The sequence below is a fragment of the Oryzias melastigma genome, linkage group LG7 (assembly GCF_002922805.2).
Source record: "Oryzias melastigma strain HK-1 linkage group LG7, ASM292280v2, whole genome shotgun sequence".
Lineage (NCBI taxonomy): Eukaryota > Metazoa > Chordata > Actinopteri > Beloniformes > Adrianichthyidae > Oryzias > Oryzias melastigma.
Genome location: NC_050518.1, coordinates 15,583,367 through 15,601,142, shown reverse-complemented (window position 1 = coordinate 15,601,142; position 17,776 = coordinate 15,583,367). Strand labels below are relative to the sequence as shown.

At 40.9% G+C, this 17,776-nt stretch overlaps 1 protein-coding gene across 2 annotated transcripts in view; it reads left to right on the top strand.

Annotated features, from left to right (window-relative positions):
* Positions 1 to 17,292, top strand: part of LOC112159144 (ankyrin repeat and SAM domain-containing protein 1A) — a 56,928-nt gene extending 39,636 nt beyond the window's left edge. Inside the window, exons 16-27 of one of the 2 annotated variants that reach the window (XM_024293038.2) lie at positions 750 to 819; positions 3,472 to 3,587; positions 8,054 to 8,152; positions 9,490 to 9,636; positions 10,932 to 11,039; positions 11,496 to 11,666; positions 11,761 to 11,898; positions 11,982 to 12,053; positions 12,135 to 12,221; positions 12,620 to 12,757; positions 13,657 to 13,839; positions 15,183 to 17,292. In XM_024293038.2, coding sequence (XP_024148806.1) covers positions 750 to 819; positions 3,472 to 3,587; positions 8,054 to 8,152; positions 9,490 to 9,636; positions 10,932 to 11,039; positions 11,496 to 11,666; positions 11,761 to 11,898; positions 11,982 to 12,053; positions 12,135 to 12,221; positions 12,620 to 12,757; positions 13,657 to 13,839; positions 15,183 to 15,299 — 1,446 coding nt within the window. In that variant the 3' untranslated portion in view covers positions 15,300 to 17,292. Of the gene's footprint in view, positions 1 to 749; positions 820 to 3,471; positions 3,588 to 8,053; positions 8,153 to 9,489; positions 9,637 to 10,931; positions 11,040 to 11,495; positions 11,667 to 11,760; positions 11,899 to 11,981; positions 12,054 to 12,134; positions 12,222 to 12,619; positions 12,758 to 13,656; positions 13,840 to 15,179 lie in introns of both variants that reach the window. The other variant, XM_024293037.2, reaches the window with a different exon arrangement.
* Positions 17,293 to 17,776: the final 484 nt, after the last annotated feature.

The window sequence follows — 17,776 nt, the reverse complement described above, 5'->3', positions numbered from 1 at the left end:
AATTACAAAGAAGCAAAAGCTGCATAGAAACCTTAAAATCTGCAGCAGGGAAAATGACACTGAATGTTCCACAAGCGCTTAAGAAAAATGAAGGAACAAATTTAGAATCCAGGTCCTAAATAATGGAACATTTCTGTAAGGATCCGTAAGATTGTTGCTCTCAGGTGGACAAAATCTCTATCTTTTCTCTCCCTCTCTGGTCCTTTACCTCTGGGTGTGCTTCTTTCATCGTCCTGTCTTGAAACAGTGCTTCCAAATAACCACTTTTTGTTTTATTTTTTGCTGCCAGCAACAGGTGATGCTTTATTCTTCCACATTAAACAATGCCTAAACACATTGATGGAATTCTATAATATAAAGTTACGTCGTAACTTTCATAATATTTGCATCTCTCTTTTCTCTTCACCGTCTATCCCAGCCAGTAAACTTGCATGATAGGTCGACTTATGGTTTGGATTTGGATGCCAGTGATGTGGGTGCTTTGGGTGATGAAGTCTACACTCTTTACCATAAATTTAGTGATGGGCCAACATCAGGCAAACAAGAAGCACCAACAAGCTAATGCCTGGACATGAACTTGAATTAACACTTCGTGGTATTTTAACAGCATGGACAGAGCTGGTGTGTGGAGACTCGCTGTCGAGTGCATGGCTGCATTATCTCATGCTGTTGCTGCTGAAAGGTGGAGGTCCCCCTTCGAAACAGCTTTTCGCTGCATTCTAATCTCTTCTTTCTATTCTTATCTTCAGATCGAGAAGATCATGACACTCATTGGTGCTCGCATCGACCTCTCTGGTGACCAGCAGTATGAAACACCAGGTACAGTAACCATCCATTTATGCTACAGTATAATGATCATATAAATGAATAGAAATTTGCCTTTTTAAGGTTAGGATTCATATTTTTTCTCCAACCCTGCTGAATGAATTTATCGAGCATCATTTTTCACATGTACTTGTTTTGTATTGAAACCTCCGTAATTCACTGGGTCAGTGTTTTTTACCAGTGTCCTGGAGTACGCTAGACTGCTATGAGAGATCAGTTTCACATTGATGAGATAGGATATGAACGATCATAAAATACCTTTTTCTTTGTGTTCATTTGATTGTCCCGGTAGCCAATGAGCTCAAAGCCCCGCCCCCGCGTAAAAATAGGATCAGCGAAAACTGAATTGAAACTAAGCAAAGGGGAAGAACCGTAAAAAAGGAAGCTAAGAATACAAGTAAATTTTTTTTTTATTTTTTATTTAGTAACAGTTTAAGGTTTAATTTTTTTCTTTTTACTCAAGTTTTAAATGTACCATCTATTATTCTAATTTTCATTTTTTTTCATGATTGCAACATTATTTTTTTCAAATTTACAATTTAATTTCAAATTCATAATTTTTTCTTCAATTTTTTTTTTTTTTAAATTTACAGTCTGGTTTTTATTTATTTTAAGATTATCCTAAATTGACCCAATATATTGGGACACGTATCGTATCATGACACGTGTATCACGATACGTATTGTATTGCCAAACTCTTTCCAAAAATAGTAAATTATATAATTTAATACTAAAAAGCTTTATTAAGGTTTAAAATTATGCAAAGCGTTTTTTTTTTTTTTTTTGTTAAAACAGCAGCAGTCTTTCACATATCATGTCATTATGCAGACTTTTTTATTGTAGGGCACCTGTTGAGAAAAACAAAAAGATGTTAATTGTACAAATATTAAAAGTTAATCTCTTAGATCGCTGTCAACACCAAAACCAACTTTACTATGACAAAAGCTGCCTAAAGGTCTTTATGTTGGATGTGTTTGACAAGTCCTCATCTCTAGGCTGCAAATACAATTGTTTTTTCCAAACAAAGGTACAGAAATACCTTTGATTTGATTCGTCGCTGGAATTTCAAAATTCTGTTCTTGTTTTTCGCTGTCATCCGGATTGATGGACGATACCCGATCAATCGACTTCCTTCCCTTTCTGCATTCCCCTCCAGCATCCCTCAGCCTTCACCTTCATTCTGCAGCCCTTTTCAATCTATTCAAACGCTCATCCTCACTTTCCCTGCACCGTATTATTTTAGCCTCCTGGTTTATTATGCCATGTACTGAAGTAGGCTGTTAAAATATTAATCCCTACATATGTCAAGGGGGTGGCAGCTCATTTTACTCTGTAGTCAGGAAGAAAGCTGACACTGCTGCAGTTGAGTTAGAGTCCCATCCCTGACTGCTTTTTTTTTTTTTTGCCTGGTCTGATGCTAAACCCTCTGATCCGTACGGAAGCCTCAGCCTTTCAGCTGCCAGGCCTACAGCTCAATATTTCAGGCAGCTATTGAGAAAAAAAAAAAAAAAAAAACTTCCCTTTGATTTAGCCACAAAAAGCTCCACGTCTTCATTTCCCCACTCCTCTTAATATTCAAGCGTTTGCCCACAACGCTGGGACTTGATTGGTTACCTCCCTGCAGTCTCTTGCATCAGAGGGATCAGGAATTGGAGATCCATTCTGCAGAAACACAGAAGAAAAAAGCTGTAGGAGATGTAGGTGGAGGAGGATTACAGAACAAAACAGCTGCTAACTTTAAGGATCCACCACCTGCAGTGTTTGCAGAGACGAGAGGAGAGAGCAGAGGAGAGTTAGGAGGGGAGGGAGTCGGAAGCAGCATGACGGTGCACCGGCGGGACAATGGGATTCCACTCGACATGCGGGATGAGGCGGCGTGCATGCCATCTTTGTTCCTAATGAGTCTCTGCTTCTGATCACACCTCCTATTTTTTGATTTAAAAAAACAAAACAACTCACGGATTCAGTTTATGTCTAAAAGTATTTTTGAAGAATGATTGGATTTTTGTATCTTTGCTGGGACATTTTTGTTTCCTCTGAACTTCTGGAGTCACCAAATGGATTAACTGGTGTTTGAATCTCATCAGTAACGGGGCTGTTGGAGGTTGAGCAGATAAAAAAAATAAAATGAGATAGGATTCTGATAGTTTGATGAGGACTTTTGTTGTTTTGAAGCTTTCATGCCTGGATGTTTTAAACAGAAGAGAGATGTGTCTACGGGTTTTAGTGCAGAATGGAGGACCTTTAGTTCTTAAGAGTTAATTCTAAAATACGATAGTCTTTTTTTACTGAAACATGAACTTTCTGTGATCTTTCTTGTCAGCTGTGATCAAGGCAGTTGTTTGGAAATTGTGTAATTTACCTAGAAAGTTCACCTCTATTAGCTCAAGTCCCCTCCACCCCTCCTATGCTTTTCCCCTGCGCCCTGGGGCAATTTTATCCGTCTCGCCTCGTGTGGTTTGGCCCCCGCAGCCCAGCGGGAGCTGACGCCCCGTCCGCGGAGAACGCTGTCTCCTTCACCGTCCTGTTGCCGATGCGCTCGGCTGTGCTGGCCCGGAATGATGTGGCGATGCCACGTCTCGTCCTCGGAGTGTCGCTGCTACCGGCTGAAGGGTTTCTCCCTGCTGAAGCGCTTTCCCCTGTCAGCAGGTGCTTCAGGCCGGCTGCTGGACCAGCCCGTGGGGGACTGGCTGGAGCATGTGGGGCTGCCTCAGTACGAGAGCAAGCTGCTGCTGAACGGCTTTGACGACCTGCACTACATGGTGAGTTCCCGATTCTACTGCAGCGGTTTTCTGCTTATGTCATAACTCTTGTAATATACCAAGTTAGTTGCTTTGTTTATGAAAATAAACAGCTTTTCTCCAGTTCTTGACACAGATTTAACTTCAGCATCTATATGTCGGTCTGATTGATGTCTCCAGGGTTTAGCTTTAGAACGATTTCAGCAGTTCTGCTGAAGTCTAGTGTTCAACTAACTCTGCATGCAACAGTTTTTTTCTGCCTCTACATTTTAAATAACCGAGTCTAAAATGGAGCTGAAGGAGCTGCAGCTGTAAATCTGTCTCTGATGTGCAAACGCAATAGTAAGTGATGGAGGACGTCAGCGCGGCGCGCACCGCTCCCTGAGTCAGCTGTGCACACGCCGCCAAGTCAAAACTCAGGCAAAGGTTGTTCTGTCCCACTGGAGGTTTGAGAAAATGTGCTGAACAGTTGGATTGTTGAAAAAAATGCTCCAAATAATTAAAATAATATAACACAATGCTCTTTCTGTTGAATATTTTACATTGTTGTAACTAATATTTTGCTCCAACATCTTTTAATAATGCATTTTTTTTTCTTTTTTGCTGTCAAACAGACTACCACTCACTCTGTCCATCCCATTAACGGTTGAAGCAAACCTTTCAGGGTCTTTTATTTTTACAAAGCCATGTCTGAATAATGCCACAGAGCAAAAGACGCAAAATTTTCACACAATTTTCTGACAACTCTCCATTTGTGGAAATCAACTCCTGCTTATGCGAGACAAAGCTGAAGCCTTAGATGTTAAATGTTGCTGCAGTCGTCTACTTTAAAGACCCACTCTTATGTAAATTGTGTTTTTAATATGTTCTTGTGACATTTTCCTTATTATGTAGGACATATTTGAGGAAAACTGAGCTTAAAAATGCTTTTCTTTGTATTTATTTATTTGTATTGTCAATCAGGAGCAGAAAAACAACACAATTTGAAAAGGAGCTGATTTGTGTCGTAGAAATTACGTTTGGAAGGCTACAAGCTCCCTGCTTGAAAAGAGAGGTGTCAGCAACAGGGAGGGAAGGTTGGTCCATACAAACAGCCCCCCCTCAACTCAGAGACGACTTTCTAAAGAGCTCCTGCCGCTCTGGAAACTGTCTGATTTTGGCTAAAAACGTAATACTTAAAAGATCTTTTTTAAAAAGCAGCAAATATGCACAGATTTATTTGCTTCTTAGTCATTAAACTATAATTATTACATCCAGATTGTGAAAAAAGGTGATTCATCTTTTGGATTATTGTTCGTTTCCAGCAGCAGTACTACATCTTTCATTTTCCTAAAACACTATTAGCATCTGTAAAGGTGGACGTCTAATGTGGCTGTTTGCAGCTTGTCTCCTGCAGCATCAGTCCGCTTTGTGTGCACGCTGGTGCGACGGTGAGCATGATGTTGTTGAATAGTGTTCCAGCTTTAAACTGTGTCGATTCTGCCACTCAGCACGCTCTGCTCTCTGAGCCGGCCCTGCAGGCTCACTCTAAAAGCCGATCGATATCAGTTTTCAGAGACGAAACCAATTAGGGCCTTTTTATCGACTCGTGGGGCAGATGTCCCGTCCAGATGCAGCCCCGCTGCTGCTGTCCAGTGGTGGCCAAAAAACTACTGGTTGAAACAGAACAGCCCCTTCTCTCTTTTTTTTTTTCAGGTTTTGTGCAGTTTCTGCTGGCTGTTTCATGTTCGGCAGGGCCGGTTTGCTGCTGGGACTCCTCTTTGTCTGACACTAGCTTTAATGTGGTCAGTGAGAGAAGAGCAAACATCCATGGATATCTTTTTTTAGCAATAATTACTTTTTCAAAAAGAACTCAGTTTTTCCATAATGGTTGGAGTTTTTCTGCTTCATAGTCAATCTAACAGTTTCTTCAAATGTAGAACCAGCTCTTCTTTTTGTTTTTTCTATTTTTACTAGTGTCAGATGTTAAAAGTCAAAGTGGTTACACTGAATCAAATCGATGAAACTAAAACCCTGCAGAAAAATCCAGAATGTTTTCATGCGTTTCAGCTTAGTGGTTTGAATGGATTAATTGACGACTGCTGTGCAGCGATTGGGATCTGTTAATATCCCTTTAGGGACATTTGAACACAAACAACATCCCCCCCCAAAAAACTGCAAATACATAATAAATAATTAAACATTCAAAATGAAAGTTTATCTAAGGAAAGTAACAAAGTGCAATTAGTAGTTGGATATAATAGTGAGTTCCCTTATAGCCCTATTATTGACCAAAAAAAAAGTTTTTGTTCTGGTGGCCAAAAAATTGATCCGAGATTGATTGTTTTCACTTTATGGTCCCTATTAGGATTTGTGCTGTTTCCTGTAAAAAAAAAAAAAAAAAATTCTAACATTTTTTTTTCAATGGCAGCTTTTATAAGGTTAAAATAACTTTTATCTGTAAATATAGTTTTTTTTAACAGGTTTTTGTATTTGTGAAAGAACAATTATTACACTTTAAGTCAATGTATCAAAATCATGGTTGACGTTTAAGATCCACTCTAATGAAAATTGTGCTTTTATCATGTTTATTGTGGCTTTTTAAGGTTATACATAAGGAAAATTAAGCTCAAAATTGCCCTTCTGAGTATTTCTTTATTTAAATCATTGCGAATCAGGAGCAGACAAAAAATTAATTTAATAAAACGCTTATTTATGGAAGAAAAAAAACATGCTGGGCATGTAACAAGCTCCTTATCCTGCTTGGGGAAGGGAAGGGGGGCGGGGTTGCTCCGGACTCTGCAGAAACTATGTTCTCGGAAATGTCACATGTTTTTGGATTTTAGGTTAAAACTGAATAATTATTATTTAAGGAACACTGGGTACACTTTTACAATGCATCTAAAGATGATCAGAGTGAGACTTAAACGTTCCAATGGCAACAAATTGAGTGTAAATTATGGAGAGAAAATAACTCCCACACAAATCCAAAGTTATGCACAAATCAAGAATTATGGACGCATAAATCGAGGTTAGTCTATTTTCTCTCCATAGTAAATCCTCCCAAAAAAAACTAATCTTTAGTTATCAACATGACATATTCCTTCTGTTTGTTTCGCCGCTTCACACACATTTAAAAACAATGTTTTCATGTTTGTCATATTGAGTTTACTGTGTGACATCATAATCTCTGGAGAGTTGAGCTATTCCCTGCTGCTTATCCAAACATGTTTTTGAAGTTTACCATGTTGAATATGAAGTACATTATTTGATAATTAGCTCTTTGGTTTCTTTTTTTTAACAAATTAAACCCATACAAAACCTCCTTTTGAAGATCCAGAGAAAAATTCAACAGTTAAAACAAAACCCCCCATTTAACCCAGGAAATGGGTGAGTCCGGCTTGTTAGAGCTGTATGCTACTCCCCCCTCTCAGAAAAAAAGATTCATTTATCAGTTGATCTCCAGAGGGAGGATAATGCAATCACCCGCGGACTTTGATGGAGTCATTATTCATGCAGCTCCCTATAACGTTTCAGAGGATCGGGTTGCCTCTGAGAGATGAAGGCTTTTAAGTTGGGAGTTTAATGGACGATAATGTGAGTTTTAACCAAGACTGAGGATCATTATGATGGACGCGGCTTTTAAAGAGCTCAGGTGCTCACAGAAGTTCCTGCCTCCCGCTCATTTAAACAGAAAACACGCTTAAATTAGGATATTAATGGGATGATAAAACATTGAAACTGAGACTAATTTAGTAATTAAGCGAAAAAACAACAATTAAGTGTCCTGTTCAGGTTAAGTCTGCACTCTGCAGTCTCTTCTGCTCGAGGCTGTGCAAGTGAGCATCAGTTATTAACCTTAAGGTGGTATTGATGAGTCTGCCATGTGGATCCATCACAGTATGTGCTTGAGACAGCAGCTCCTGCTGACCGTAACACTTCAGCAGATGAGGTTAAGCTGCTGACCCAAACCCCGCCCCCCCCCGTTATTCCTGCCTCCATGGCTCCCGCCTGACGGGATGGATCTGGGCTCCTACCAGCTTCCTGCTGCTTCACTGAATGGGATCGCTTTATAACGACTTCAAAAACCATTAGATCTGCACGCACAAATAAATCAGGAGATGCGTCTGCGAGTCAGGTGTTTTGATTTCCAAACTGCTGTCAGCTCCAGGACTCCTCCTCGTTCATCTGAGGAATGCTGACTGCTCTGCATCCCTGCCATTGATTTATGGCTCCTCTCCCCACTATCCATTACCTGCCACGCCGTCTCAACCGGGATGTCTAAACAAAGAGCCGCTTGAGCATCATTCACTGCAGCTCACCTGCACACTTAAGCCTCACTAAGAGATCATTGACGTTTATGCATATGGGGAGTCAGTAAATCTAACCTTGTGTTGAGGCGCAGAGATCGCAGTTTCATTTTTACAGAGCACCACGGTCACAGATGCCTTCCCTCGACCTCCTGCATGACAGTACCGGTGACCCTGGTTTTGTCTTTGGTTTTGTAGGGGAGTAATGTCATGGAGGACCAGGACTTAAGAGACATCGGGATCACGGACACGAGCCACAGGAAGAAGATCCTGCATGCAGCACGCGCCTTTCCGAAGGTAACAAGTCATCCTCAACCTGTAAAACATGTGCTGGAGGGGTTCACGTGCATTATGAAGTGGATTTATAGTCTAAAAGTGAAGATAAATCTAACCTACTATTTGACTATATTTGCATAAAATAATGTCTTAAACATCTACTGCAATAAAAATTGTATTTTTGCCATTTTTAACATGTATATAAAGAAAGCTCAACTTAAAATTGTTTTTATAGCATTTCTTTATTCAAATTGAATCAGAAACTGATCAAAATTTAGTTTGAAAAACCTTGTAGCTGTGATGTAGAAGCTACAGTCGATAAGCCATAAGTTCCCTGCTCTGCTCTATTCTGATGCATCCACTTGCAGACAAATTGATCCATGTACGTCTTTTTTTCCTTGCAGCTGACTCAAAACTGTATGGCTGCAAAGCTCTAAAATTGGTCGCCATTTTTGTTGCACCGCTAATGTTAGGTTGAGTTGCTCTGTGCCAACAGTCGCGACCACAACTAGACAAAAAGTACTTTTTACTCTGTTAGTAGGTCAGTTTTTGGACACTCATCTAACTTCTCTAAACATGGAGCCAAAACAAATTTCCCAAAATCAAACGTCGTTATCATTAACTCTCACAAAGAAACTGTCAACCAAACTACTACTAGACAAATCCGAAAGACATATATCATCAGACAAGGCCACCAAAACTGTTGCAAGCACAATTGATCCCGGACGAGCCCCAATTTATGTTGCAACCTTATCTTGGGGCTTGTAAAAGATGTAACATAAAGGTAGAAAAAGCTAAATATACGAATGACTCAAAAACTCTCACCAACAAACCCAGGATGAAAATAAGCTGGGAATTAATGTACAGAAAACCACACATAAATAACCAAAGCCCCTAACAGAAGCCAGACAAAGAAAATGCTCTGCTGCTGTCAGCTGGGGACGGGGGGTGCTGGTTCCAACAGATGATGTGGCAGTATTTGAAGGGTGAGCTGGAGGTCCTCGTCCAATCAGGTGTTCCGAACAATTTAGGCACCAATCTGCAAACGAGGATAGGAGGAAAAGACATAAAAACCTCCCAAAGAGTACAAACAAAACAAAATATACGGCCTCACCCGTAAGAGAGGTAAATCTCGAGTAACTACTGCATCTCTGCAGAATCTGTCATGGAAAATTGCTTTTTAAAAATTATTTTAGCTAATAATATTATAGTCACAATTTAAAAAACAACATTAGGAACGCTTTGAAAAAGATCAAAAGACTTTAAAATGTTGAGCGAATTAGCATGACATCCTTCTGGCGCCGTCGCTGTCCAGAACCCCTCAAAGCGTCTGAAGTGGATCATCTGCTCTCCCTCAGGTGAAGGCGCTGGGCTGTGACGGCAGCAGCTCCTTGTCCGCCTGGCTGGAAAATCTGGGTCTGCAGGAGTATTTGCCCAACTTCCTGGCCAGCAACTACCACACCCTGGACTGTGTTAAAAACCTCTGGGAGCTGGAAATCGTCAACGTGAGTCACGCTGACGTCCGGGGAGCGTGCATGGAGGGGGGGGAAAGATTTTGAGTTTGTCTGGAGGAATTTAGTGTAACCACATTAGAGTAGAGTTCATAGACGGTGAAAAGTAGAACTCCCATACTGAACTTTACAGCAGATCCAGCTTTTTGGATAAAGAAACTATTGTGAAGGTTCTGCTGCAAAATGACTTTTTTTTTCTCTAAAATTAAGTAGTTTTTCATCTTCATTTCTAGTTGAGTTTCATGACCTTCCAACCTCATTTTTTAAAGGTTTTTCAAAGAGTTTTGTCTTTTATAAGATCAATATTTAACATATTGAGTTTTCATTTGATTCAAATGTGTCTTATTTGAAGCTCTATTTTTTTAACACTTTGTGACTCCATGAAGATTTTGAAATGTAATTCTACTGGACCCCAACTCTTTAGAGTTCTCTCTATGGCTGTAGGAAAGAATCGATTTGGCGATATACTGCGATATTTCATTAGGTGATTCTTGTATTGGTTTAAAATGTTGACAAGACGATATTTGTCCTGTCATGCTGCTTCACATCACACTAAATGTTTCTTTAAAGAATTGTTCCCCCCCCCCCCGTTATTTTTGAAGCACAGTTCAGGCTCCTGAATCATTTATAAGTTACTTTTAGTAATATTGGAAATAAACAGCCCTTTATTTTCTCAATCATACTTTTTGAACCTTATTTTTTAGCCACATTCAGTCTATGCTTTTTTTTTCTATTATTCTGAAAAATATTTTTTGTGGAAATCTAAAAATGTTGATTTTTACCTTTAAGAACAAGCATTTCATAATAAGAAAAGCAACATTAATTCACTTGGGTAAAGCGACTTGTAGCCAATATGAGATACAATTGCAGTTCTTAATCTTGTGATCATTGAATAATATATGATAAGTATCGCGATATATCCTACGACTGGTCCAGTCGTAGGATATATCGCGATACTTATCATATCGCCAGACTCTTCCCAATTCACACCCCTAGTTACCACTCCACTTGACCTCAGTTGCCCCCGCCCTACCTGCTGCTGATTACCTGGATTAGTTTGTTGAATCTAAAAGGATCTGATCCAGGTAGAGCGGGGATGTTGGTGGTAGATGCAGGACCTTGGGGACTTGTTTTGCATCAATTCATCGTTCGTACCTACTTGACCTTGTGTAAAATCACAAGGCTGCTCATGTTCGGTTTGTCTTGTTTTCATGAAGACTTCCAACAGGAAAAAAAATAATCATTTTCCATGCATTTTTTTTACTTTTTCCCCTGTTTTCTTCCTTCAGGTCCTGAAAATCACCTTGCTTGGCCACAGGAAGCGGATCATCGCCTCTTTAGCAGAGAGACCGTATGAGGAGCCTCCGGTGAAACCTCCCCGCTTGTCTCAGATCAGGGTGAGAGCTTCCACAGTTTGTTTCGTCTTTGAATGCTGACATTTAAAGCTCAAATGTTGATCAGAGAGAACAGAAACGACCTCCTAAGAAGTGATGCTTCGATAAAATGACGATATTTATCGCAATAGAACTTTGTCTCGGTAGGAAATAAGGCTATTGCGATAGACTTCTATTTTGCAAGCGTTTTCTCCCTCTTTGAGGAGTACAAGTTAGATTGTATGTCATTAGTGCATGATATGAAAAAACTTTATCGTGATTTAAAAACGTCCATATCGCCCAGCTCTAGTTATTCACTTCTGCTTATTTTACGTTTTCACTTTAGGTTGTTTTTTTGTAAAGGAATCTTGTGAAGCTCCATCTAAGATCTTGATCCCCTTTGGTCAAAATACATCTGAACTTAAAAAAAATAAATAAATAAAAGCTGTCCATCACATCCCATTTTTCTGGTTTCTCCAGGTTCAGGACCTGCCAGGATCTCCCACCTCCTCTCCTCTCAGTCACATGGAGCAGTACTCTGGACACTCCATGGACCCCCTGGTGCCTGCAGGAGAGCCCAGCAGGAGGAAGGCGGCAGAGAGCGACTATGAAGCTTCCCAAAGACATCGTAGCGAGCGCCACAAGCCTCACGTATGTCGTTTTTCTGTTTTGCCTCAAGCACATCAGTGTGACTTAGCAGTTATAAAGATTCTCAGCTAATTCTGCGCCTTTTTATCGTCTCCAGGAGCGCCACGAGGAGTGGAATCGGGAGCCTCGCTTGACTCTGAGACCTCCTAGTCTGGCTGCTCCGTATGCTCCGGTCCAGGACTGGCACCACCAGCCCGAGGAGCTTATTTTTGAGTCCTGCTCCTATGAAGCTAACGTACATAAACACTTTGCCTCTAATGTCATCAGCAGATGCTAAAGTACAATCAGTCCAACAGATTTTCTGTCGTTTGCTTGCAGTACCTCGGTTCAATGCTTATTAAAGAGCTGAGGGGCACAGAATCCACGCAGGACGCTTGTGCCAAAATGCGGGTGAGCGAGACCTGGAATGTCGGTGGATGATGTTAGTTCTTCATCTTTATTTTTATTAATCTGTGGTCTTTTTTCTTTCAGAGATCCACAGAACAAATGAGGAAAGTTCCGACCATCGTCCTCTCCATCACGTATAAAGGTGTCAAATTCATCGACGCAGCCAACAAGGTGAGCATCGTTGAGCGCTCCTCTTTTCCTAGTTTGATATCTTTCTCACTGCGGTTTACATTCTTTAAAGTTTCACTCCGATCATCTATTGTAAAAGTGTTCCCAGTTGCCTTTTTAAATATGATTATTTCATTTTTAGCCAACTTTTTTTTTTTAATTGTGTCGTTTTCTGAGACTTCTCAGGCAAAGTCATTTTGCTCTGGAAATCAGAGAAGAATCCTGAGGATTTAAAGAAGGATTGAGTAAAAGAAATGTTTTTTTGCCTTGAATTGAACCTGATAGATGTAGTTTAAAGAGAAATTTCGAAATTGTTGCTTACTTGCAAACTGTATTCGCTTACAGTAAAATAGACTTCTCCATAGTTTTCGCCAGCTCACTTCCTGTGTTTCTCCATGCAGAACATCATTGCAGAGCACGAGATCCGCAACATATCCTGTGCAGCCCAGGACCCTGAGGACCTGTGCACGTTTGCTTACATCACTAAAGACCTGCAGACCAGCCACCACTACTGCCACGTCTTCAGCACGGTGGATCTGGTGAGGACTTCTGCTCTGAACTTCAAAGCAGGAAATCTGGTTCATATAGGAAAACCAGGAGGTCATGGAAAAGTTTTCTTCTTGGCTTCCTTTCACTCTCTAAAGACTTCCAGAGTTTTAGCAGACATAAAATCTGAATAAATATATCAAAGTGAGCAGATAGAGAATAGTTAAAGCATCATTTTTTAAAATTACATCCTGTTAATCAGCTATTTAACCTTTTTCTTTTGTAGTTTTGGAGAATTTTAGCCACTCTTCCTAAAAAATTGTGATTGGATATTTATTTTTTACAACAAAAAGCGTTTTTAAAAAGGAAAGGAAACGCTGTCAAATAAATGTTGGTGAGGAGTTGCAAACATCAGTGTGTCCAGTCATCACTGTTATCTCCAGACTCGCCCCATCTCCTCTGAGTTTCACGCCTAGGCTCTTCTCGATAGCCTCCTCTGGGATCCAGCACCACTTCAGCTGAGATAACCAGCCTCCATTACCTGCTAGTGTCCCCCAGAGATCCAGGATCGGGCCTTTAATCTGCCCGGTCTGAGAGCGGTCATCTGAACAAAGCAGGCTTTCTCTAGTGTCTGTGGTTATCGGAGCTCTGCCGTGTCCTCTGTGTGATCCCACCGTCAGCTGTGAACATTACAGGAGTTTGATAACCATCGCCGGCGACGACAAAGCCATCATTTTTGTCACTTAAACTTGTTTATAAGTTTCATTCTATGCTGCATCATCACTGTTTTCCAGATGAAGCAGGTTTTCCTTGTTAGAACGTTTTCAGAGCTAAACAAAGAACTCCTTCAGCCCTTCACTATAGATGAAAGTATTTCACTTTCAAGCTGTTTCACCTCATGAGATGTGCCATGTTTGCCGGCCAGAGCATTTACTCCAAGATATTCCTCCAGAATCTGACCTACGAGATCATCCTGACGCTCGGTCAGGCGTTTGAGGTGGCGTACCAGCTGGCTCTGCAGGCCCAGAGGACCAAACAGCAGCAGAATCTGTCTGCAGGAGCTGCTTCCGAAGTGTCTGAGACGAGGCCGGGCAGACCTGTGCCCAGACCCCGCGGGAGTATACGCAAGTCAGGGGTGAGTGGAACAACAAGCATGTTTTGTTTTTTTGTTTACTGCTATTAAAGATGAGGTTAAGAAGCATTTTAACTAATAATTATTCCCTCTATTAGTCTTTTCAAATTAAAGCTCTTTAACTATTTCACATTTATTTCCCTTCATAAGTTCTCATCCTTTTATTTTTTTTCCAATGTGTTCAAAACAAGTTTCACTCTAAGTTGCAGTTAAAAGAGGAGTACCATCATGCCTCATCTTAAGCCCCGCCCCTCCAGCTTGTTTTTCTTCTATTCCCACCCTTTTCCCTGATGATTAACTCTATAAGTCAGCTTTAATGAACCGAACACACCTGATCCAGGTGAACTGGAACAAGAAGGGTGGGGATAGCTGGAGAACAATCAGGGTGTAGATCAGAGAGTTTTAGATGAAGTCGTGGGCTTTGGCGCCCTCTTGTGGCAGACTTATGGTAAAACATTAAAAAGTTATTGGAGTTCCTATTTTACACACTATAGAGTTCACCGTCAGTGTTTAAGGACATCTTAATGACATTTTAGGGGGTTTGATGAAACTATTGCATAATAGCTGTGTCTGATTTGCACACAAACAGGAACTCAGAACTCAAACTGGGAATTTTTCATAATTGTTCCGTATGCATGTATAAATATTAGAAAAATTATCAGTACATGGATTTTGGTGCAACTTATAAATACTTGGATATGTCTTTAAACATATTTGGCACAATATGAGAAAAACTTGCAATGTGCAACATTTTTATCACTATTAAGATGACAATATGACATGAAAAGACAGCAAAACAACTTATAAAACTGAAACTGTTTAAGTACAGTTTTCATTTTGGTAAAAGTCAACCTAACTTCAGTTATATGTCCGATCACCCACAAAAGGGCTCCATCTGATTGGTCAAATATATTTGATTTGTTAATTGCTTTTAGCTGCCATGAGATTCTTTTAGCATGCAGTTCGTTGTGTTTTGCGATACGTGTATCATGCAGGCAGATATTGTAAAATTTGTGATTTATCGTGCAGGCCTTAATAGCTTATAAAACTGTGTAGCATTTGCTTTTTAGCAAAGTGGGAAACCACATTTTCTGAAAATTTGCTGTAATCTGGAAGTTAAAAATGTATATGTTGTGTTAAAAACATTTGCAGTTACATTTTTAAAATAAAGCTCAGCTTCTGTCAGTAATAACTGTTCTTTTCTCGCATTTTATTCTGAAATTAATCAGATTTTAGGCAGCTGGAGTTTGCAATTTTTCAGTAATTCCGTGTTTCTTTTCGGTTAATATTTAGGTGTTTTGTACAGTGAACTTAGAGCCTGAAAGTGTCTGTCTGCATGTCAGCAGGGGGACCTGCTGGAACAGGAGGGGGACCCTCAGTCCCAGAGCGGTGCTGCCTGGCTGGTGGACTCCAAGGAATCCAAGCGCACGATCAGCACTAAGTACGAGACCACCATATTCTGAAAGGAGCTCCTCCCTCCTCGGTCTCACCTTTTGTCCCTTCACCTCCTCCTGTGTGCCTTTTGACTGTGACTCCTTCCTGCTCGCCACCTCGCCGTCTTCCTCCAACGGTCCTAACACTAAACCACGCTTTCCCGCCCGTCTCCTTCACCACTCCCGCTGTGGCTCGTCTTCACCGCTCCCCTGTTTTTGCAGCTATCACCCCCCCTGCGCTCCCTCTTGTTTCCTCTCAGTGATCAGCTCTTTCTCTCTCACTGCATTAGGCGCCGGCCGCTCTGAAGCGCTCCTCTCACAACCTTTCACCTCCCGTGAGGAATAGCTGCTTAGCCCCCCGCTGCACATATCCTGTACCTGGAGGAGGGGGGGCGTGTTTCCTGAGGAAACGGCAGAGCTGCTTCTGTAATTCTATGCATCATCGGCAGGACTTTCCGCTTCTGCTCAGTGGGATGTAGACTTGTGCTGAAGGAAATCGGGGCTGAGATCGTAGCACTGTGATGAAGTCCTCTGTAGCATTTTGTGGAGGGAGGGGCGGGGAGGGGTCCCACACATAGTCTGGATCATCTCAGCTTGACTGTAGGAGGACTTGAACCCAGTGCTTCCTCTGAAACAAACCAACCATGACTAAGCACTTTTACCAAATCTTCAAGTTTGCATGAATAAGTGCATTTTTTCCTCTTCTTTTCACTGCGAATGCCTTCGTTCTTCATTCTGTCAGTGTTGCCTTTGTGTTTCTTCTGTTAATATTTCACCGCAGACGGTGAAAAGAGTTAACCATTATTGAAGTGGAGGGAGGGGGACAACCCATAGTGTTTGTGCTTTCTTTTTGTTTTTTTTACTCCATGATGATCTGACCTGTGTGTCTGTATCCCCTCACCTCCTGCAGCTGAACACTGTGGCTCCTCCCGGTCAGTATGTCGGGACAGGAGCGAGCCCAGCTGCGTGGCAGGTGGGGCGGGGAAAAATGAAATTCCCCCGGCGTCCCACCTCCCACGCAGCAAAACGACATCGCCTTTTTCCGGATCCTTCAAAAGTTTGACGCGGCGGACGACGGTTCCTCCCTCGACTCTCACCTCCTCCCTGACGTTCTTCAGAGTTTTTGTCTCCCTTTTTTTTTTTTTTTTTTGAGGAAATGAAGCTGCAGGTTTCACAGCAGGACTTGTAGCGAAAGGGGAAGTGGGAGGAGTCCGTTTAGACTCCTCCTCCCTTCTGAACTGTGGAGATGGATGGAGATGAACTCCAACCAAACACTACAAAGAATTTTTGATATCTCTATTTTGTGCTTTTATTTGGTACGAAATTGTCTTTATTATTATTATGTTTTCATAGGAGTGTAACTGGATCAGGCGTGGTTCACAGGTTTAACTCTTTTTAATCCCTCTCCATTCATGAACGTAATCTAGGCGAGATGATTGAGCGAAACCTGCCATGCAGGGCTGGTACGGCCTCCAGTGTGACTGGAGGACGCTGCATGAAGCTGCTGATTATTGATGGTACTTTTTAAGGCTGCGCGTCCGGGTACACCCCACCCCCCCAGCAGTACGATACGTGATCCAAACGGACGTCAGCCGCCCACACGGTCCGGTTCTGCTTTTGCACATTTGCCAAGGATCAGGAGACACTTTGGATCTAATCTGACGACGACTTTAATGAGAGCGATTGGTGATTCTGGTGGTCTATTTTTTGATACTTGAATGATTTTTTTTTGTTTGTTTTTATAAATATCTATATAAATATATATATGTATATGTATGTATGTACCTATGTAATTTTTTTTGGTCAAACGAGAGAAAAGGACTATGTCTTATACAATGAAACATATCGTGAGCAAAAAAAAAAAAAGAACTTTGTGGTTTAAAAAAATAAAGACTGAGAAAGTGACTCAGACGAGGGACCTCACTTCAAAGAAAAGATTGTACATAATCTTAGTCTTCCAGTCTTTTTTATGATTATTTTTCATAATTGTTCAACTAATAAATGTTGCAGTTAGAACTCCTGACCCGCTTCTTGTTCTTCTTTGACTCAGAGTCCCTGATGGGGTTTTTGTTGATGTTCGGTGACTCCGCCCCCCTAAGGATGATGGGAACTTGAGTTTATTCTCTGTATTTGGGTTTACACGTTCATCACGTCACAAATGAGGGCTGCTGTTCCTGGAAAAAAACAAATACCTGCAGTTCTGCTTTTTTTTTTTAGTTTTCACGCACGCATGTGAAGAGTGAACCATGCAAATACTTTTAAATGAAAATGATAGTTTTAAACCTCTTAGATCATAGCTGGGGGGGCCTTTTTTAAAAGAGAAAAGACTGAACTTGATTCAGCATGTGCTTTAGTGTAGAGAAAAAAAATCCTTTAACAATAAAAGGTCAAGATGTTAAAGGTGCAGGTTAAATGTTTGAAATATCATCTTTTCATGTGCTGATTTGATATTGAAATAGATTTACACAAAAGCCTGAGTGTATTTAAAATCCAATTAAACAGCGCTG